The sequence below is a fragment of the Eptatretus burgeri genome, chromosome 10, assembly GCF_056783735.1.
Source record: "Eptatretus burgeri isolate ZD-2024b chromosome 10, Ebu_testis_v1, whole genome shotgun sequence".
Classification (NCBI taxonomy): Eukaryota; Metazoa; Chordata; class Myxini; order Myxiniformes; family Myxinidae; genus Eptatretus; species Eptatretus burgeri.
This window is the reverse complement of record NC_140970.1, coordinates 44348246-44370913: the sequence shown is the minus strand read 5'-3', so window position 1 is coordinate 44370913 and position 22668 is coordinate 44348246. Positions and strand designations below refer to the sequence as shown.

General features: G+C 41.2%; 1 protein-coding gene across 14 annotated transcripts in view; it reads left to right on the top strand.

The window, feature by feature from the left end:
• Positions 1 to 22668, top strand: part of LOC147018441 (membrane-associated guanylate kinase, WW and PDZ domain-containing protein 1-like) — a 324904-nt gene that overhangs the window by 216676 nt on the left and 85560 nt on the right. For all 14 annotated transcript variants that reach the window (XM_085898077.1, XM_085898078.1, XM_085898075.1 and 11 more), the window contains 3 exons: positions 1848 to 2034; positions 8323 to 9036; positions 22302 to 22469. In XM_085898077.1, coding sequence (XP_085754203.1) covers positions 1848 to 2034; positions 8323 to 9036; positions 22302 to 22469 — 1069 coding nt within the window. The remainder of the gene's footprint in view (positions 1 to 1847; positions 2035 to 8322; positions 9037 to 22301; positions 22470 to 22668) is intronic.

Sequence of the window (22668 nt, the reverse complement as noted above, 5' to 3'; positions counted from 1 at the left end):
TCCATAATCTTTTCTTACTGGAGCTTCTTGTTTAGTATACAGGCCTCTTATCAGACATGATCATCGTCGGGTCTTGAGTTTGAGACCCTGTCGTTAAATAACAACAAGGTTATCACCTAAAACTTTGTTTTTTTTACATTCTAATGGGTTGCTATACAATGTCAAGAGATGGAGTTTGATTCTAAGTCGAAGACAAATGTCTCTAAGACAAACAATTTGAGTTATCAGTGTGTTTAGTTAGCATCTTTCCATTGTGATACATTGATTGAATTTAAATTTGTAATGACTTGCATCATAGGCTGCAAGAGAGATAGTGATTATGTAAAATTTAAGCTTTTTAACCAATCAAGAAAATACCAAACATTTATGAGTCGTGAGTCACTCAGTGAATGGTTAAAAGAATATATATATATATATATTGAACAGTACATACATACATTCTAAGCTAAAATTTATACATAATCACATGCAGAACAAAGACATTATTGGATATCAAGGTACTTTGCTTGAAAAACAAGGACATTAGGAGAAAATGGACAAACATATGATGTACGTGGGATTTAAACTTGGGTTGCCCACATCATGAGCTCAGCGTTCAATGGGAACACGAACAAGTCAACATGATTTATGTTGTGTGTAGATCTGTTATTGTATTGTGTACAACGTCATCTGAACACCGACACATTGACATGTACAACCCCCTCAGAACCATGTCTACAGCTCTGTCATGGGAACAGTAGTCAAAGCTGCTTCCATGAAGTGTATTGATATTTGTTTTTCAGTTTAAAAACAGACGAATTCATAAATATACCACACATTCCATAAAGGATTGGAATTCTATTTGTATAAAAATCGATGGAACAATCAAATTCGTCCGATGATTTTGATATCATTTAACCCCGACATCCCTTTAGAACGTATGCACATGCAAGGAATTTGGCAAGGATAACGGCATACAAGTACCTACCTATTCTTTTCAAAAAATACGGTATGATTTTTTTTTTAAATGTCCACAACCCAAATGCAGGTGGTAGAGCCAGCTTTATGTCCCAATGTGTAAGGACAGCCTGCTCCGAAGTGCAGTGCCCCCTTCTGGCATTGCAACAGAATGGCAGGTTTGTCTTTTTACTCAAGTTTCATCCAGTTATGAATCAAACTAAGAATTGACAACTCAGTGGCGAGCATGCCAACATAAGTCGGCCATCCCAATCTAGAGAAACTTCAAACTACTGTGTTTTGGAACGGCGGTCATAAGAACCATCATTGTTCAGCTGCATATAACTGAAAACAGTGGAAACTATTGTTTCATGAGTGCCACAGAGACACAAAATCAATCATTAAAGAAACCCTGTACTCTGAGCACTCAGCATATTTTCCAAAGACTTTTTTGTATGCAGAGTCGATGTTTGTGTATGAGCAAGAACAAAGAATGGACCAGGGCATAAAAAAAAACACAAAAAGAACAGGATAAAGAGGGAGGTGTGTGTTGGGGGGAACACTCCAACAGTTCACAGCACAGCAAAATAGAGGCAGACGTGGATGAATAAAGGGCATGGGGACAAATGAGAGCAAAGGAAGGAGACAGCGGGTGAACAGGATGGCTGCAGCTGAAAACTCTCAATCATAGAAGTTGAAGGAAAAACTGGGCAAGAAGCAGAAGTGGAACAAAAAATACATAAAAAAATTTAAAAAATAAATGAATAACTTGGCCTGTTTTCGAAGAACTCCTAATAGATTGGGATTGATCTGATGAATCAGTTAACTGGCTTCTTTGCTTAGAAGTTGTTTGATATGTGTGAACCATTGTAATAGCCAGGCATTGCGACTAATGTCACATTCCATTCCAGATTTTCATCGGAGCAGTGGTGCCAATGGGTGCAGCAGCACGGGAAGGCCGACTGCGCCCTGGCGATGAGCTTCGGGCTGTAGATGGGACGGCGGTGGCTGGGGCATCGCATCGGCACGTAGTGGCACTGATGCAACAGGCGGCTCGAAATGGGCACGTTCATCTAGCCTTGAGGCGGCCTGCTCCAGGTGAACCATCTGTTTCCTGTATAATTTCTTAATTTACTTCTTTGTTTTTGACATTGTCTAGGACCTTATAAAGGAGCAAGCACTAATATTACATGTCAAGAGAATACAGAATAAATCACAAGAGCTTTCATGGACAATCAATGTACTTTTATGTTACCAAAACAAGGACATTGAGAAACATCAATTGTTCTTTTTAACAAATGAAATGGGCTTCAGGACAAAATAAGTTCATTAATTAATAGATTTAAAGTTAGAAACAATGATCGAATAAAAATAAAACGATGTGATTTCAACATAAGGTCAAAGCTCTTTTTTTTTTCTTCTTCTTTTGTCAGTGTTCCTGAAATTAGAAAGGGCGTTTTTATTGGATCTCATACAGATGGTTGAGATAATGAAGGTTGTTGACAAAATCGATGTCCGACAGGATTATGGGAAAAAGGTAGCGCACTTACCTTTAAGCTGTCCAGCCTGAGGTCTTTTCATGCTCTGACTATAAACTGTCACATTGGTGCTCCGCAGCAGTGTATTGCATCACAACATGCACCATCCCTCAGGTGGGTGTTAAGCCAAGTGTCCCCTCTGTTGTCTGCCTGGGAAGTGGACATTACATATCTCACAGCATCTTTCCTGAGGAGAAGCAAATTAGCACGAGCACCCTGAACAAATTGCAAATTCCTATCCAAATCATCTTCAGTCAAATGTCAGACCTGGCCAGGCATTTCGTGAAAAATCTGCACCAAAACATACCCTCGGCTGAACCTACAAGAAGGTGGGATTCATTGTGGCCATTAAATAAGCAGTAGTTGATTGATAAATGTTTAGAGGAATTTGTTTTTGCCAGAGTGGACAGTGACAGGAACTGCTCCGAGTCTGGAAGGTCGGTGGTTTAAACCCCGGCCTAGTCCTACCAAAGATTTTAAAACATGGTGCATTCTGCTTCCTTGTTTGACTCTCATCATTTAAATGGACAAACAACGTTGGGAAGACAATGGCAAACCACCCAGTATAACCCTTGCCAATAGACTGATTTGATGGCACCAATGCTCTAAAGAGTATGGTACATCAATATATATATATATATATATATATATATATATATATATATATATATATATATATATATATATATATATATACATATAATTTATTTATTATTATTTATTTTATTTTATTTTCTTTTATTTTTATGTTGAAGGCTCCAGTCACGGACTAAATAGTCCTCATCGAGGCCAAGCCTTCAATCAAAGAAATGCATTGATAGAAAAGCAAGGAAAGAGAGAATAGTCTAACAGTTTTTGAGGAAGTAAAGAATCTGCTTTTTGAAAAGGGGAAGGTCATAAGTGTTTGGGAAGATGTGAGAAGGTAAAGAATTCCAGAGTTTGGCAGTGGAGGGGAAGAAACGAACACCGTAATGGTCCACCTTTGAGTTGCAAATGGCCACACAGTAATCATGTGATGTAGTGGCTTGTCCAGTATGCCTTGGTCTCGCTAATGGTGGAGGTACACAAGCAGCAAGTTCTTGTGAGCAGAAACCAAAATAATATTTGTAGAAAAGAGAAAGAAAGCCTACTATGCGGTGTTATTTGAGCGAGTCGAGTTTTGAGGTCACATTGGTAGAGTTGACAATCCGAATAATTTTGAATTCAATTCAGTCCAGTAAGTATGTGGAACTGGAACCTCCCCAGATGTGAGCGGTTCTCTATACAAGGACGAATCAATCCTTTATATAGTTGGAGCAACTGTTCAGAGGAGAAGAATCTTCGACATCTGAACAGGACTCCTAATTTATTCGATTCAGACTTAGCTATTTGAGTAATGTGTGGATTCCAAGATAAATTTGATGTTAGAGTGATACCGAGTAGGTTTATTGTATCACATGGTGTAATTGTAGAGCTTTCAAAGGAGATTGGAGAGTTGAGAGAAGTGAGAGAGAGAGAGAGAGAGAAAGAAAGAAAGAAAGAAAGAAAGAAAGAAAGAAAGAAAGAAAGAAAGAAAGAAAGAAAGAAAGAAAGAAAGAAAGAAAGAAAGAAAGAAAGAAAGAAAGAAAGAAAGAAAGAAAGAAAGAAAGAAAGAAAGAAAGAAAGAAGAGAAGAGAAGAAATTGAGTTTTTGAAGTATTAAACTTAACTTGATTACATTTTCCCCACTGGGAGATCTTGTCCAAATCCGAATTTAAAGAGGTGGCTGTGATGAAAGGAGACATAGATCGAGTGAGGGAAGATGGGAAAGATGGGAAAGACATGGAGGAATGTAATGTTGAGTCATCAGCATACGAGTGCATTTGGTTATTTGTGGAAGAAAGAAGGTCATTGATAAAAAGAAGGAAGAGTGTTGGAGGCAGAATGGAATCCTGGGGGACACCGCTGTTGATAGGGAAGGGGGGAGATGTTGAACCATCAACAGTTATGGAGATAGAGTGGTCAGAGAGAAAGCTCGATGTGAGATAGCAGAGTGAAGGAGGAAAGCTGAAAGAGGGAAGCTTGGATATCAGACCCCGATGCCAAACTCTGTCAAAGGCTTTTAAGATATCAAGGTCGACAACAAAGGATTCCCCAAAGTCTCTCAAAGAAGAGGCCCAGACATTCGTAAAGCAAGAAAGGATATCACCTGTAGATCTTGCCTTGCGAAAGCCATGTTGGTGGTCAGATAGAAGACTGAGATTCAAGATGTTGGAGAAAATGGGAATTGAGAAGACATTCAAAGACTTTGGAAATACTAGACATCAGAGCAATAGGACGGTAGTTAGAAGGGTTTGAACGATCACCTTTCTTCAAAATAGGCTGTACTAAGGCATGTTTCCAGGAAAGAGTTAACGTTTGGGTTTTTTAACAAAACAAAACAAACGAGCAAGCACGGGTGCAAGTTCTGAAGCACGTTCCTTCAAGACACGGGGAGGAATGCCATCTTGCCCGCAGGCCTTGCTTATGTCCAGGGAGAGGAGTATTTTTCTTGACTGCATGAAAAGAGATTACAGGGAGAGACATAGGATTGGTGAGGGGAGCATCAGAGAGAGATGGAATGCTCGAATCATCCAGTGTGGAGTTAGAGGAGAAAAGAGAATCAAAAAGAGTTTTTCAGGATAGTCAGAGAAATTGGCACTGTCACGTCCGAGGGGTCTGATAACAAATACCACTCTGAATTGGATGGTCTCAGATCATCTGCCAATCCAGAAACTGTGGTTAAACCACGTTCAAAATTATTAAGATTCCCCAAGGTTCAGCCAACATAACCGAAAGTGGCGGTGTTCGCGTGGGAAGTTTGGAAAACGGAAAAACATTTCTTATAATTAAGATGGTTTATTAAAGGTATGTGGGAAGGGAGAGATGAGATGCAAATCTTAAATAAGCTGGAGAGACCAGGCGTTGAAAGGACAAATGAATAGGGAGGCACACACACTTATGTACAATGAAAAGAATTAAAGCCTAAAGCTTAACCCAACTATGGAAGCAAAAATTAACACCCAGACTCACAAAACAGTGGGGAATAAGTGAGGGCTTGAGGAAAGGTATGAGCTGGTTTTGGGTCCAGTATGGCCCGAGCTGGTTTTGAGTCCACGCAGGCTGGTGTTGCTCGGAGCTGGTGCAGCACAGGTGGGAGTATGGCGATGAGAGTGATGATGTCTCCGCTAAGATCTTATTCCAAGTCCAACTCTAACTCCAAAACTCCAACACAAAACGACCACTGACTCCAAAAACAGAACTGCCATGCGCAGCACAGTCACAGCCCTCGTAGACTTTGGGACCGCCTCCATGCACAGTGAGTCCCTATCATTGGCCACCTGCAGCTGTGGGCATGCCATCTTCTGGGCGATCCCACCCCATGGGGAATCCTCAATAAAGAGTCTTATGCCCCCCCCCCTCCTCTCCAAGGCTCTGCAGCAAATCTTGCTGCCATGGCCTGTGGTACACTGGCCAAACAGTCAGTGCTGTTTCCTCCTAAAGCGCAATATGCTTTGCAGTGTGCTTTTTTGCCAAAGTCCTCACCTGGCCTCATCCAAAAGCAGGTTTTACACAACAAACTTACTCCACACTGTCAAAGTTAACACACTGCCTCTTCAGTGCTCGTTTTGCAATACAACTTACTCTAACATTTTCCTTGTTAATAGAGTAATCTAAGCTTTATGGTTATACAGTCCATGCTATTCTTACCACAATCTAGCGATGGACCCCCGCCCCACCCCCACCCTTCCCTTCCATGTAACAGTAGTTTTGCATGAATTACTCACGAGAACAAATCAACACAATATAAGGGATTTGAACCTGAGATCCCAGCAGATGCATGGGCTCAGATTGGATACTGCACATCAACCAACTCAAGCTTGAAGAAGGAAGTGCTTTAATTAAGAAGTCAATGAAGCCGCACCAAGTTCCCTTTAACATATGATTCAGGTCCACCCACCTCATGGCACTGTTTTCAAAATCTTCCCTTTCTTCACCACAATTGCACCACCTGATGGACTTGAATTCAGATAATATATAAAGTCTAATATCTCAGGCACTACACATAAAAGGTTATGAAGCATGCATATCTAAGAGGGGGGATGACAACATTAAATATTGTGATAAATGTATAAGTTGCAATAATATTTTTGGATAAAATAATGGATCAAAAAATGAAAATTCCAATGTTTCACAACATTTTTCTACTTTTGTGGGTGTAAGCTATATTATTAGGCAGTTTAGGTGATTGATGGGGACAGACCGGATAAAAGCACCAAATTTTCACCAGGTGTTCGTCAGGTCCACAGCTTTCATTTTAGAAGGGCAGCTACAAAATCTGCAAATACCTTCTATGATTTTTATGATAATTATGTAAACTATATGCAACTCAAATCACTCAGAGACCAAGTGACATCATGTGCATATTTAATAAGTAAACAGGGAGGGAGAACAAAGGACACAAAAGCATTTCTTTACGCAGTTTATTCACAGACATGCTCTCCGGGTATCGGTCGAACAGAATTAGACTACACTTAAAAAAATTTGAACGACGTTACATCTGATTAGCATGACTTAAATCGACTATTGTCCCACAAAGTGTCAACGGCGTTCTTTTGAGTCGATGCAAGTAGACGTGACATATATCAGCGACTTACTTTCATTATGAATCAGGAAGAAGATAATTGGTTTCTGGTCGTTTATTGGCACAATTAGACTGCTCACGGTCACTTGAGAGTTGCAATTTCATGGGGTTTCCGCATATCTTGCAGGATTGTGAGGTGGACAGCTGAACGTGATGGGCCATGACATGTAGAAGCCATGCTGCCACTGTTTTGATCATGGTTTCTGTGTTCAGTGGGGAGGGAGGGTTGATGACTTGGGGTTTTTGAAAGGGTGGGGGAGGATGGAGTTGAGGACTTGAAGTCACATTTCACATTGTGTAGATGGTGCATGGATCCCTGCTAGTTCCTCTTTATTGGCTCATGGATAGAAGAGATGCGTTCTATCAACGCTGACTTGTGGTAGCTGTTGCACTGACTTTTGCCTTTTGTTTCCATGATGCGGACTGTGTTAACAACAGATTCATCTATGATCTATGACAACACATACGTCTAGTATAAGCAGGAAAGGATAACCCATGTCAGTTATGGTCTCAACCATATTTAGTACTTCCTGCTGAAAAGTTTTCTGTGTGGACATTCCCTTTTCGTGATGATGGTGACTTTCCTCCTCTCCAGGAAAATATTCATTTCCATACACCGTAAGAATTTGGACCTGCTCTGGCCCCGCAAGCATCCATTTTCTAAAGGCCAAGGAATTTTCGGATCGTGAAATATTAATGAAAATACATGAAATGCATATATTTTGAATAAATTATTAAAATGATGTTAGACATTTACCGATTTTGTGGCTACCTTTCGAAAATTAAAGCCATGGACCTCTCAAACATTGCATTGCAACTTTAAAATACAAGGTAAAGAACACAAGGTGAAATTTTGTTGCCTGTCCCCATCTTGTGAAAATATGACCTTAAGCTGCCTCATAAAAAAGGCACAAGTTCAAAACAGCTGTCTTCATATGTTTTATTACAATCATTCATGAAAATGTTCAAAGCAGGCTTAAGATGCCTGATTATTTATTAGATATGCTTTCCTGGCCAGTTGTAATGTCATACTCATGCCTAAATCTTAGGAGATCTCTCCTTATGATATGATGACAATGAGAGACCAGTCCAAATCCTTTACCTTTAAATAAAAAGAAAACAAAAATGTCATCAAATTTACAACTGATGAATCATTCCTCACTCTCTGAATCTCACCTTCAAAACTCTTCTCTTCCCCAAACTTCAGAGTCTCAGCAAGCATCTCCGCTGGTGGAACAGGCTGCAGCATGTTTGCGCCATGCACAGCTTGTTGCTGACTCAACCGTGCCACCTCCTCCACCATGCCGCACCTTTGAATTGCAGCGTGGTCCACCTGAGCCTGTTTTGACCAACTGGCAACACTTTGACCTGCATCGAGGCACAACAACGATATCCCCAAATCCTTGGGCAACCTTTGATCCTTCAAGACCTCTCCTTAAAGAACAAGGAAGTAAAACTGACATTGAGGAATTGCAAAGGGCCTGGTCTAGTCTCGAGGGGTCACGGGCACTCAAACAGCCCGAAATGGGTCTTCCACCCACATCATGGCACTGGTTTGACACACATCAAGGAATGGAGACTGTTTGGCCTACATTTGATGTGTCACAGAGCATCAGTGAAACGGGCTTGCTCTCCGGTGCAGCACCGGAACCCCAACCTTGCATCGGCCCCGCATATGAGGTGATGCCCTGCAATACTCCTGCACCTCCCCCACCACTTTCACCCTGGGTTGGGTTTGATTCACCACAAGGGCAGTCACCGAGTGAGGCACGGAGGCCCGATGGAGAATCCATTGCCTGGCAAGAGTCCGAAGCACAGAAGAGCTTAACATATGAAGTGACACTTGAAAGGAAGGAGAATGAAGGCTTTGGCTTTGTCATTGTCTCATCGCTCAGCCGTCCAGAGGCTGGTACCGTTGTGGGTGAGTACTGGACCTTCATAAAGGCACAAACACAGCAGGATGGAATGGTAATAGTGTGTGTTCCACTTTGCCGTAATAGCTTTTGTTTGATTAGTGGTCCAAGTGATTGCATTCCACTCCAAACAACCTGAATATTTTTTGTACATTCAACCTTAAAAGTGCTTCGAGACTATGGGCAGTATGACCAACCTGATGCTGTTATTTTATCATTTAGAAGCACAATGAAAATAGCCCATCATTGTGACAATGGCAGGTCAATGTTAATGCATCTGGTTGTTCTTACTGGCGACTTATTCCAATGAGATAAATCGGCCACAGGTTTTACTTTTTCTGCCAATGAGAAGCTTGTGTCTTACTCAACCAATGACAGTGTGGTTCTCGTTAGAAAATCTCAGCATTTGTGTAGTTGGTTTTGTTTGCTCTGGCGTTCACGCATCATACGATAGTGGTGTTTTCCTTATGATTGATAATGAATCAATACCCTCATGGTAAGGCTGATGTCATTCAGCCACATGAAAATAACCATTCCATTCACACGGTGAGGTGAATCAGGCTGCCGAGGAAGTTTCATTTGGCTCAGGAGCACAGTCAGAGTCGGGTCGCCACTCTGATGCGGATACTTGAATGGCTTATTACCCCAGTAAGATGGTACTTATTTTGCCAATCTTGGAAGGATGACATGCTGAGTCAACCCACCTGGTGTTGTTTCTACACCACAACAGGGGCTCAAACTCAGGATCCTGAGATCTTAAGCCAGCTATATTGACCATTAAGCCAACATATGGCATATTCGGTGACATTTCATGGGGTTTATTTGCCACACTACAGTCAGTCGGTCATTGAAACACGACACAACAATATATACCAATAAGATATAAAACGTTTACCATCAAAACATACCATCAAATGAAAATACCATTAAAACAAGAATATATTGGTGATAAAATCATATAGGTGCTGTTTAGCTAGACCTGATATGATAAAAGTCTTGAAAATTCTTCATATTTCTCTCTCAAACTTTTGGTTTATTTTGTGGAGTGACAGCACCCTATCATTTATAGTGAAAAGCAACATAAAATGTGAAGTGTGTTGGCCAATACTAGCGACAGTCTATATCAGAAAACTCAAAGTAACTCACAGACAAAATTCTGCTGCTGTCGATGTCTATGTGTTAGGTTGGCTAGCCTGATCCCAATCCATACGCATTCTCATATTTCCAGGTGAACTTGTGATCCATCCCTCAAACCTCCATAAAAAAATTGAGTACTATTGACTCTTGCAATTCATTAAAGAGTCTACAACTAAGAAATACAAGGAAATTTAATACAGGAGGAGGCCATTTAACCCAAAATGCCAACACTATATTCACCCAATCTATCAGTTTATTGACTCAATTTCTCAGGAGGTGGGGGAGGGGGATAGAGGGGAGAACAGTGCAGTAAGCACAGGGATATCAACAGGGTAAAATATATACATATATATGACTACATATTAATATATAAATATATATATACATATATATTAATTTTTTTTCTGGGGACCATTTTATTCTGAGATGACCCTCAAAAATTTTCATACTGATCGGATGTGTCGTTCTACATATGCAATTATGATGTCATAACGAGGGCACCTACAACATCATAAAACAAAAGCTCTCATTCCTCATGAGGAGTACTTGCCATTTGCCAAGTTTCAATTTTTTCCTTGGTGCGGTTTCAGAGATACGGACGTCCAAAGCATTTGTGTTTTTCCAATATGGCTGCCACACCACATGACCTATGACATTATAATTATCATTAAAACATTCTACATGAGTCGTCGCACGAATGATGAAAATTTTGTCTCAATCCGAAAAATGCCTGCAGAAAAAAACACGAAAGTTCTGTGCAGACAAACAGACAAACAAACAGACCCAAATGAAATACCCTCTCCTTTGACGAGGGTAATTGCATATTTCTGTTTTGCATTTTCAATTACTTTGTAAAAATTTTTAAAAGCATGTTTTCACTTTGTCATTATGGGGTATTTTGTATAGATTGGTGACAAAAAGTTTGAATACAATCCATATCAAATTCAGGCTGTAACACAACAAAATGTGAAAAAGTAAAGGGTGTGAATACTTTTGGAAGGCACTGTATGCTCTGAGTGTTAGCTGCATGAACATCCTCATGTTTTTTTTTTTTTAATTTGGCCTTCTGCATGAGTTTACGCAACATTGCATTATAATAGGTTTGCGTTCAACGATATTGCGTTGTCCAAGGCATGCCAGTACATCAAGACCCAATCATGTCTTTCACCGTAATTGGAGGGAGCAACCAATCAGCTCTCACCTAATAAATTATCCCCAGGTAATAAGGAACTTTATAATTAACCCACCTGCTCTTCTAGTCAAAGAAAGCTGCCGAAAACAACCAAGAAAAGATGCACAAGGTAAGTCCTTGCTGTTTCAAATCCTACCTGGGTTCCTCTCTGGCTGCAGACATTCACAAGTTGCACTTGCATGAGAATCCCAACACGACACGCACTTATTAGTCGCCGGACCGGTTTCATCGCTTAATGGCAAGTCGTCAGCGACAGCGATGAAAGAAATGAGCACCACCGAGGCTCCCAAACACATACCATGTGCAATGCCGATAGCAGTTATCATATAAATATCACGACCCAATCATGTCTTTCACTTACAATTTATTGTTGACCTGCATATAAAAACAACAAAGGCAACCCATAACATGCATGTTGGTATCTTTTCAAATTCTCCAAGTAAATTTTCCAAATATCTTTGCTCCTATGTGTACCACCACAAACGTCTTCCTGTCACGACGCAACACTATGTCATTTAACCTTCCTTCAATATTCCTTACTCTTGCTACTTCAAAAGAAACAAGGACAAATGTGTCCAAGAGCAGCGTCCTAAAGGTTTTGTCGGCTAAAAAAAAAACAAACAAACAAAAAAAAAACAACAACAACAACTTCCGATATTTCGTCACGTGCCTTGATTAAGCCAATAGCGCGACCCGTCATAATGTATTTACGTATTTACGATATATAGTGTGTTTACGAAATAAATAATGTATTTACGAAATTACATTACGATAAATGGAATAATCTTTAAATAGTAACGTAAACTTTTCGAAACTTTAAAGCAAATGTCCGAATATATTTAAAAGTTCATGATAGATGCTCTCAAAAGGCACCGTCTATGTGAGGATGTGTACATGTGCTTAGTATTTAAGGAGATCTGGATTTTGTATGTACAAGAGCCGAGTCCTAGAGGTTAAGGTTTTGTCTTCACAAGAAGAAGAAGAAGAAGAAGAAGAAGAAGAAGAAGAAGAAGAAGAAGAAGAAGAAGAAGAAGAAGAAGAAGAACAACGCCGAGCTCTCTCTGAGCAGCGTTCGCTACGCGAGACGCTGCTAAAAAGAAAATACAACTCTGTCTATGATGCCATCTGCAGAATGAAGAATCTACATGATTTAGATAGTTTCATTGTTGATGAAACAATCTCCCCACCCTCACTGCTGGCTGCATTCACCCCACCCTCGCTCCAACCTTCACTCACCTCTTTTCTGCACGAGCCGTACCTTCACACCTGCCTGCTAATCTCACTTGCCTGTACTCATGCCACCCTCAACCTTCTCTGCACCTGTGCCACCCCCACCGTTACTTGCACTCGTGCTCCCCTATATCCTGCCTGCATTCTCCCCACCCTCACCCTTTCCTGCATTCACCCCACTGTCATCCCTGCCTGCACTCACCCCACCCTCACACTGCCTGAACTTGCCCCACCTTCGGCCCTGCCTGCACTCACTTCACCCTTTGTCCTCACTATCCTAGATGTGCCCACATTAAACATTCATCACACCATTCATAATCTTTCTCTATTCTCTTTGCTGTCCCAGTTGAGCTGCCCACTCATTTTTCCGAATTATCTTTTCATCACCTTTATTTACCTGCACTGCCCACCAACTAATTCAATTGCAAGACTAAAAAGAAAATTTACAGCTCGACTTGCTGCTAAAATGACGAATCCTTAAACACACATTGAGATAAAAAGCAAGACAATTAACTGCTAATCTGCTATTAACAATACTGCAACCTTGAGCAATATCAAATGCATTACATCATACACAAAATCATGATGCAAATACTTTAAAATGACAATAATAACAACCTATCACATTTGCCATAAGGAGTACTGAATCCAACAAATGCCATCTACACCCACTATCACTAAATATTTCTGGGTGATCATAAGGTAGTGTTTAACTACAGATGTGTTTTATATAACAGGATACTTTGCAGGCTGGTGCACACGATTGTTGGTTATGTGTCACTCAGCATGTGGAACTATCTTTCCAACTCTTTGGCACCATTTATTTTCGATGTGCACTCTGAATAACTAATTTGGAGCCATCTTTTAAACTCTTCATCAAAAAAGGTGCACCCACATCTGAGGGAAGCAGTTCAGTTTGGCATTTTTAATATGAAATAGGCAAAGCCAAGAAATTAACTCAGCCCTTCGGAATTACCCTTTATAATTACCGTTTATAATTATCCTTTAGAACCCTTCAGAATTACCCTTCAGAACCCTTTAGAATGACCGTATAGAACAGGTCAGGTCAGGTCAGGTAGGGGAGCATGCGCTAGAGCAGCGTGTCGCTGCATCCACTTTCCGCCTGTACTCGAGGGGTCTCCGTCTGGCCATCCCCCAGGCAGATACCTGGCCCATCCCATCTCCTTGAGATGCCGATCAACCTGCTGCAACCATGAGGCACATGGTCGGCCCATTGGCCTCCTCCATTCACGAGACTCCCTCGCTGAGAGAATCTGGTGAGCAGGATCAGTGTCAGGAAAACGAGCCACATGTCTATACAGCTGCAGCTGACGCTCACCGACTATGCAGGTAACAAATCTCATTTGAGTCTCTCTCAGCAACCACTCGTTGGACACAAAGTCTGACCAGCGATAGCTAAAGATTCTCCGAAGAGACATGGTTCCAAAGGAATTAAATCTCTGTCGCAGATCCTTGGTCAGAGTCCAAGTCCCACATCCATAGAGCAAGACTGGAAGTACCAAGGACCTGAAGACTCAGACTTTCATCCTCCCGCACAGGTACCGGCAGCACCACACCCCATGATCCAGTGAATCCATGACTCCCCAGGCCCGATCCAGATGTATATTGACCTCTGACTCACAGCCAGCAGAGACATGAATATCACTGCCAAGGTAAGTGAATCTCTCCGTGACCTCAAACTCCTCACCACAAACAGGCACAGACAGGACAGCAGCATCCAAGATGTCATTGAAAGCCTGGATCTTAGTTTTGACCCAGGAAACCCGAAATCCCAGCAGCTCCAACTCCTCATTCAGCACCTTGAGGGCCCCCGAAAAGATATCTAAAGTCTCCGCAAAGATGACTGCACCATCTGTGAAATGATGTTGCATCATCTGTTACATCATCTGTTACCACAGCTTGATCTCTCCGACATCCTCCCTATAATCCAGTCCACACAAGTGCTGAAATGTGTGGGGGCCAGTACACACTCCTGATGAACTCCAGTAACAACTGGAAATAAGTCAGAGATAGTACCACCACATTTCACAGCACTCTCGGTACTAGAGTAGAGTTCAGACATCAGATCGATCAGTTTTGGTGGCACCCCACGAAGACCTAGAATCCTCCAGAGGACATCCCGATTCACTGAATCAAACGCTTTACAGAGATCAACATAGGCTGCACGCAGCCCCTGCCGAAACTCTCGTTTGCATTCGGTGAGGACACGAAGAGCAAGGATACGGTCAATCATTGACCTCTTTGGTGTAAAGCCTGACTGCTCTGGATGCTGGTGCTCAAGCAGATGGTGGCGAACCCTCTCAAGAATTATCCGAGCAAAGACCTTTCTCAGCACTGAGAGCAGCACCACCCCTCAGTAGTTGTTGCAGTCTTGGCGATCATCCTGCCCTTTCCAGAGAGGGACAACAAGGCCCCTCTCCCAGTCAGTTGGGATGATGCCTGTGTTCCAGGGAGAGCACAGAACTGCATGCAATGACACTAGTGCAGCATTTCCACCAGCCTTGAGAAGTTCAGCATGGATGCCACAGATCCCTTGAGTCTTATCCCATTTCAACCGGTTCACTGCAGCCCGTGTTTCCACAAGCGAAGGTGGACCACAGCTGATTGGAGGGTCAGCAACAGTTATTGTAACACCCCTGACGTCCAACTCAACAGCTGGAGGATCAGCCTGGTACAACCGCTCAAAGTAACCAGCCCAGCGGGCCTTCACTTCGGACTCCTCTGTCAAGAGCCTACCACTCTCTGCTCTAACTGCAGTACACGGAGGGTTGGGCTTGAATGAACATAATGCGCGGATTCCTCTGTTAAGCCACTGTCACACCTTGACGTTTTAGCCAGCGTTTGGTAACGTATCAAAATGTAGGTAAAACGCTGGCATACGCTGAACTATTGATTTTTTTTCCAGTTTTGGGCATATTCATAACGAGTTGGACGTATGCATAACATGTTAGTAACATACACAGAACGTTTCGATAACATTTAGATAACTTATACCAACGAATGCTTAGCGTGTTGTCGGCGTTCACAACCTATGCCCAACAATAGTCTAACTTCGGCATTGCGCGCGGCAGCGTATCACCGACGATCACGTGGCGTAGCCTATTAAAAGGCTGCCGCTCGACGATTCAAATCATAACCACACTAGAAATCGAAGTGTCAAGCCGCTGTCACACCTTGACGTTTTAGCCAGCATATGCTGACGTATGAAAAATTTGCCGAATACGCTGGCACACGTCGAATACGTTATTGGTAAGTTTTGTATACGTTAAGAGCATGCTGAAGCATGCTGGCATACGTCGTAGTACGCCGAGTACGTCGACAAATTTTAAGCATGCTGAAAATTTTTCGACGTATGCCAGCGTATGATGCACACGTTCCGCATACGCTGGCCATAAGTTGTAGGCACGTTATGCGATCATTGATACACGTCGACACACGTTACTTGTAAGTTACTCATAAGTTGAAACACGTCGAGGTAATGTTTAGTGTACCCGAAACTTATTTCTAACCTATGAGTAACGTGTTTTGAACCTATGAGTAACGTATCTCCAACGCATATTGACGTATGTTGACCTACTTGACGTCTTCCGGACGACCACAGAACTTACTGAACGTGTTACTAACTTACAGCTACCGTATATTGGCATGTTGGCAGCGTTTAGGGGAATTGGTATATAAAAATCGGGTTCACACAGGAGGAATCCATCAGTGTTCCAGACTCCATGGTTTTTTTGTTTGTTTGTTTTTTTTTTGTTCGGTATGACGGTGATGTTGACACTTTGATTTAGAGTGCGGTTATGATTTAAATCGTTGAGCGGCAGCCTATTAATTATATTATATTATAACCACACTAGAAATTGAAGTGTCAACATCACCCTCATGCTGAAGAAAAAAACAAAAACAAAAACCAGGGAGTCTGGAACACTGACGCTCATCATTACCTCGACGTGTTTCAACTTATGAGTAACTTACAAGTAACGTGTGTCGACGTGTGTCAACGATCGCATAATGTGCCTCCAACTTATGGCCAGCGTATGCGGAACGTGTGAGTCATACGCTGGCATACGTCGAAAAATTTCAAGCATGTTAAAATTTGTCGACGAGCTCGGCGTAATACGACGTATGCCAGCGTGCTCTTAACGTATACAAAACTTACCCATAACGTATTCGACGTGTGCCAGCGTTTTAGACAAATTTTTCATACGTCGGCGTATGCTGGCTCAATCGTCAAGGTGTGACAGGGCCTTAATATTTTTGTATTAATTAATGTATGCTTTGTTGCAATGTTATCATTATTTTTGTTCTTTATTTTGTGTATAGAATGCCATGCCAAGGAAGGACCTATTAAGGGTCTTTGGGTGTATTTGGGGCATTTTGGGTCTTTGAGGTCTTTTGGGTATTTCAGGCAGGGTCTTTGGGGTATTTTGGGTCTTCGGGGTGTTTTCGGTGTTTGGCATCTTTTCGGTCTTTTGGGTCTTTAAAGGTCTTTGGGGTCTCTTAGGTCTTCTGGGTCTTTTAGGTATTTTGGGCCTGTGAGGTCTTTTGGGTCTTCTGGGGGGTTTTTTAAGCTATTTTGGGTCTTCGGGGTCTTTAAGGTTCTTTGGTGTATTTTGGATCTTCCTGGTCTTTTGGGTCCTCGGGAACTATTAGGTCATCAGGGTCGTTTGGGTCCTTGGTTGGATCAAACCTGACTACACTTAGCCCTGTCTTGTGTGAAATGTTGAGCCATGCTCCAGGTAAGATCAATAATTTATTGGGGTTTGTCAATGCTTTCCTATGCCAAGTGATCTTTAGCTTTCCAGGTTTTCTCTTGCCAGCTGGTGTCCATTGTCGGGCTACTTTCGTAACACCCTAGCCATCGAATACGACGACATTGAAGCTCTTGGATAATGCTCTCGCAAACAGTCTTTACATGCAGATCTTTATTTGATATTTTGTTCGGTCAGAAGATGCGGCCTATTTTCCGAAGGCATCCATTTTGAAAGGATTTTATCTTATTCATATCAGTCTTGATATCATGCCAACATTCTGAGCCATACAAAAAAAAAACATGTTTGACGTTGCTGTTCTCCAGTCTGATCTCAAGCCATACTGGTTTGACTTCCGTATGCGGAACAATCGGGCAAATACACACCGGCTTTTCCAATTATTGTCTTGATGTCTTTTTTTAGTCCTGTTTTCTTTGCTGATTCGGCTACCGAGGTATGTGAAATCTTCCACATATTCTAGTGGTTGACCATTCACTGTGATTGGTGCAATTGGGGTGGCAATTGATGTATATCACCTGGGTTTTGGTTGTACTGATATTAAGACTTGTCTGTTTAGCATAGCTATCCAATATATTAGTTTTCTCTTGTAATTCGGTATGACTTGTAGAAATAGCAGCAAGGTTATCAGCAAAATCGAGGTCTTTGAAATGAGAAAATAAAGTCCAATGAATGCCTCGGGGCTTATGACGCTGCATTTGAAGTGCTCATAAAACTGTCTAATCAGTGTGACAATTTAAGGAGGAATTCCACATACTCGTAGGATCTTCCATAATGTGTCACGACACAAACTATCAAATGCCTTTTTGAAATCAATGAAGTTAATGAACAGAGAGAGGGGTATTCCATTCCAGACTCTGTTTCGATGATGGTACGCAGTGCAAATAAGTGATCAATACCACTTCTTCCCTTCCTAAAGCCGGCTTGCTTTGTCTCAGCTTAATGTCAGTGACTGCCTCAATCCATAAAAGAATAATTTTACAGAAAGCCTTACTAGAGATAGATAACAAAGTAATCTCATGCCAATTGTCAGTTTCGAGGATCACTTTTTTAGGTAGTTTGACAATGAGGTCATTGATCCAATCACCTGGTATAAATTCCTTAATGCAAAATATATATCCCATATGAGTATATCGCTCAAAATGCTTAGATCTCAGATTCAAATAATTTGTACTATTGACTTATCCACTGTCCCATCATCATCATCATCATCATCATCATCATCATCATCATCATCATCATCATCATCATCATCATCATCATCAATCGACTTTCGTCGGAACCTTTGTGACGGTCCTCCAAACCTCCTTGTTCATCATGCACGATGGTAATTCTTCGAAGGGAATTTCTGTTTCTTGTACAAGTTCAGTATTGCACATAATTCTATGCCAATCTCTTTTTGTTAACCCATGAATGTGAAGCTAAAAGCGGGGTTAAGCAATTGGTTCACTTCTGTCTGTCTGTCGGCTCTCAGTGCATCTACAAATGTCAGTTTATGATCGATGAACAACTTAATTTCAATTTAATGTTATATTTTGAACACAAATGAGAACACGAAGCTATTGTTTAGCAGTACTTTGGCTCTGAATTCGTCCTGATCGCACATGCGCAGAGAAGAGTGAGATAATATTTTTTTTCTCTGTCTACCTGCCTGGCAGTCAAACAAAATTGAAGATCATTCCAAACAGGAAGTTTACTGTTTTTAAGGATATCATAAAAGACACAAACAACAGGCACGAATAACTAATGTAGCATGTTAAATAAGGTGGTGTAAAATGCTTGGATCCACTGCGTCAACGGCGGTAAATTTCCACAATTAATTTTTTTATACAACTTTTAAAATCTTTATTTTATTTAAATTGAATTACTGTCGTACCCCGCTATTCACGGGGGATACATTCCTGTAAAATGCCGTGAATGTCAAAGCCGCGTATGTCGGGGCATTGTTTCAATGGAAGAAGGGGGGATAGGTTCCCAGCAGTTCATAATTCATGAGGGAAAATCAAAAATCCAGTGAAAAACTGAAAAGCCCGTGAAAAAAACCCGCTAATACGCCCGCAAAAAACCATGAATATGCCCACAAAAAACCCCGCAATGCGGAAAAAAGCCCCAAATAAAAAACCTGCGAATACGCGGGGTCTGCGAATAGCAAATATGCGAATAGCTGGGTCCGACAGCACATAGTTGAACACTGTAGAACAGAAATCGCCTTCTTATTGCTTCAAAAAAACATCTACTTGTAGTACCTGGACATCCGACTATTAATTTGCAATTGGTCACTGGCTTTGGTGTTGGCTTAATGGTTAGGATGGTGGGCTTAATGGTTAGGGTCCTGAGTTCAAATCCCCCTCAGCTGTTGAATTAATACCAGGTGGGGTTAACTCTGCCTGTCATCCTTCCGAGGTCGGCAAATGAGTACCAACTTGCTGGGATGAATGAGCCATTAGATTATCCTGTGTCAGTGGCAACCCATCCAGGATTGTGCCCAATAGCTCAGGAGACTGCTCCAGCATAACCGATGCTTTGTACAGAGTATGGTACCAATGGATGGACTGGCTTTGACACCAATACAATTTTTTATTTCGGACCCGAGGCATCGAAAAGCTACATATATCGAACAGACAGTTTTAAATGGAGCACCTCACCACCATTATAGCATTTAAATTGCATCAGGTGTGGCAATGTATGTTTATTGTTGCTCCCAGCTTGTCAGCTCGATGACAGAAGATGCCATTTGCATTTTTGCCACCTCAATCCCGATCCCGTTTGGAATTCCGTGTGGGCACTGGCAATTTGCTTGTGTTAAATAAGGTGGTGTATAAGACTGCACAATGGCGGTAAACTTCCAGATATTTTTATACGTCCTTTAAGATCATTATTTTATTTCAATTTAATTATATACCTAAACACTGCGTGGGATAAAGTGTTCTATGAACTCTCTAGTTACCTTCGCCACTGAAGGTGGACAGAAGTTATGTTATCACCCTTGTCTGTCTGTCTGTTTGTCCATCTATTTGTTTGTTTGTGAACAGGATATCTCAAATAAGTTGTGGACAGATTTGGGAGAGATTTGGTGGACAGGTTGGGTGGGTGACAAGGACGAATTAATTTTGGTGAAGATCCGAATCCATATCCGGATACAATATTTTTTTTAATTTTCAAACTGATTCTTCACCATTGAGAGATGGGGCCAAAAATGATATATAGCATGATATTTCAAAAATATGTTTGGCTCGATATGTTCTCGTGGATCAAGTATTACGTGGTGGAGGTATGTGCTCTCCCTAGTGCCCTTCTAGTTTCCTATGTATCTGTTCACATAATTTCAGACACTGGGTCCTCCTTGCTCTGAATGAGTGACCGGCTTGTCTTACCCTTGTATAATTTATTGCTGTTGTTATTCTGTGTTGGTCTCCAGCTACTATCTCATTTGGGATATGATTTTCCCAGGTGATATCTCTGACTCTTCTCAGCTATCTTGTGTTGGTGCTATCTCGTTTATTTTCCAGTCTCTGTGAATATTCACACCTAATGCTGTAAAAATGGATGAATAAATTTATAAATTCAGGTTATGTTGAGAATATAATCTCTTTCAGAAGTATAACATTGGATAAGGACATTAAACAGTGATTTTGCATTTGGAAAGCAGCTGTTTTAGTTCACCTGTGCACTCATTATTGGCCCACGACATATAAATGTAATGCAATGATATATATATATATATATATATATATATATATATATATATATATATATATATATATATATATATATATATATATATATATATATATATAAATATATATGTCAAAGCCTACCAGAGCATAAAGGATGAAACTTTTTCTCAGATTCAAACTCATTGTTTCTGCTTCTAGTTAGCCTTGCTCAGCAACTAGGCAAACATCCAAAGTCACAGGATCCATCCACCCTGGGGATAATGAATGATGCTAATGAATGTGCTTTGCCTCACTCTGCCTGCATCCAGCGCATTATCTCATAGTTTTCCTCAACTTGGATTCCTTTTGCTTCTCGGGCGATTTCGGAATAGAATGTTTTTTTTCTTTAATCCACCCTTTCAACAGAGCATCATTGTGATCCAAACGGGGGCATCAGTGGGATGCTTGGATAATCTCCAGGAGGAGAATATGTGAACTGATGTTGATGTGTGAGTGCGAAATGAGACAATAGTTTATTCTAGCCCCTTTTTGAACATTGTAATTTATTTTCTGAAAATGTAGAAGCTGAACAACTTGAGGCACATCTGATTGATAGTGTAACTTCAAAAAGGCAAGTCCAAGATGAAAACTCGGCTGTTTTTTTTTTTAAGGGCTTCAGATTTTTCCATTGCTGGAGGTTGTTGATCGGTAATTCGAGATTTGCAGAAGCAGAGAGTGTGAGAAATGTTCACGATGATGACTTGTTTGGATCATGAATGAAGGCAGTGGTAGGATGCGTGTGCAGAGCCAATTCACTGTGCTGAGTGATGGATGATTTTGGCAGGCTCGATGAGAGGCCAAGCTTTCTTAAAAGTGCAAATGTGAGTGCAAGGGGGATGTAGCACACAGAGACCTTTTTGTTGGAAAAAGAAAGATGGTTATTTTGTTAATTCCTGGATGTGAAACCAAAAGAGAGAGTTTCCTTGACTGTATTGAATGTGATTTGTTGTAAAAACACAGAAAAAATATAAAAATAAAAGGTGAAATCAGTGCTTGAAGACATGAAGAGTCAATGTATATCCTCCCAATAGAGATTTTTTTTAATCGGAGTAATGATGACTCAACATTTTACTCCAAATGTTGCACGATCCCCACCACTCAGCATCTCTGGTCTTATCCCACTGACAATGTGTTCTTCATTCAGTCATTTGTTGATTCTCTTGTACGCTCTCTTATGAACCCCTCTCTTGCCAATCTGTCGCAAATCCCAGGTCGCATTATTTCAGGCAGTCCCGCGGAAAGGTGTGGACAACTACACGTGAGTGACAGAATCCTGGGTGTGAACGGGACGAGCCTTGAGGGCTTGAGCCACGCCGCTGTTATTCAGCTCATCCGTGACTCGGGCACCATGGTGACCCTGTGCGTTGGACCCCCTACTGGTACATCTCCAGATTATCATGTGAATTTCACATGTTGCATAAAACCAAGACATCTTTAACACAGACATCAGTTGTGTACAAACTGTATCCGAGAGTAAACCCCATCTGTAGAGGCATTAATCTATCTGTCCAATGTGCTTGCATTTGTTTGTAGTTAGACGATGTGTGTGGGCACCTTGGCAAAATTTTTAATTTTAAA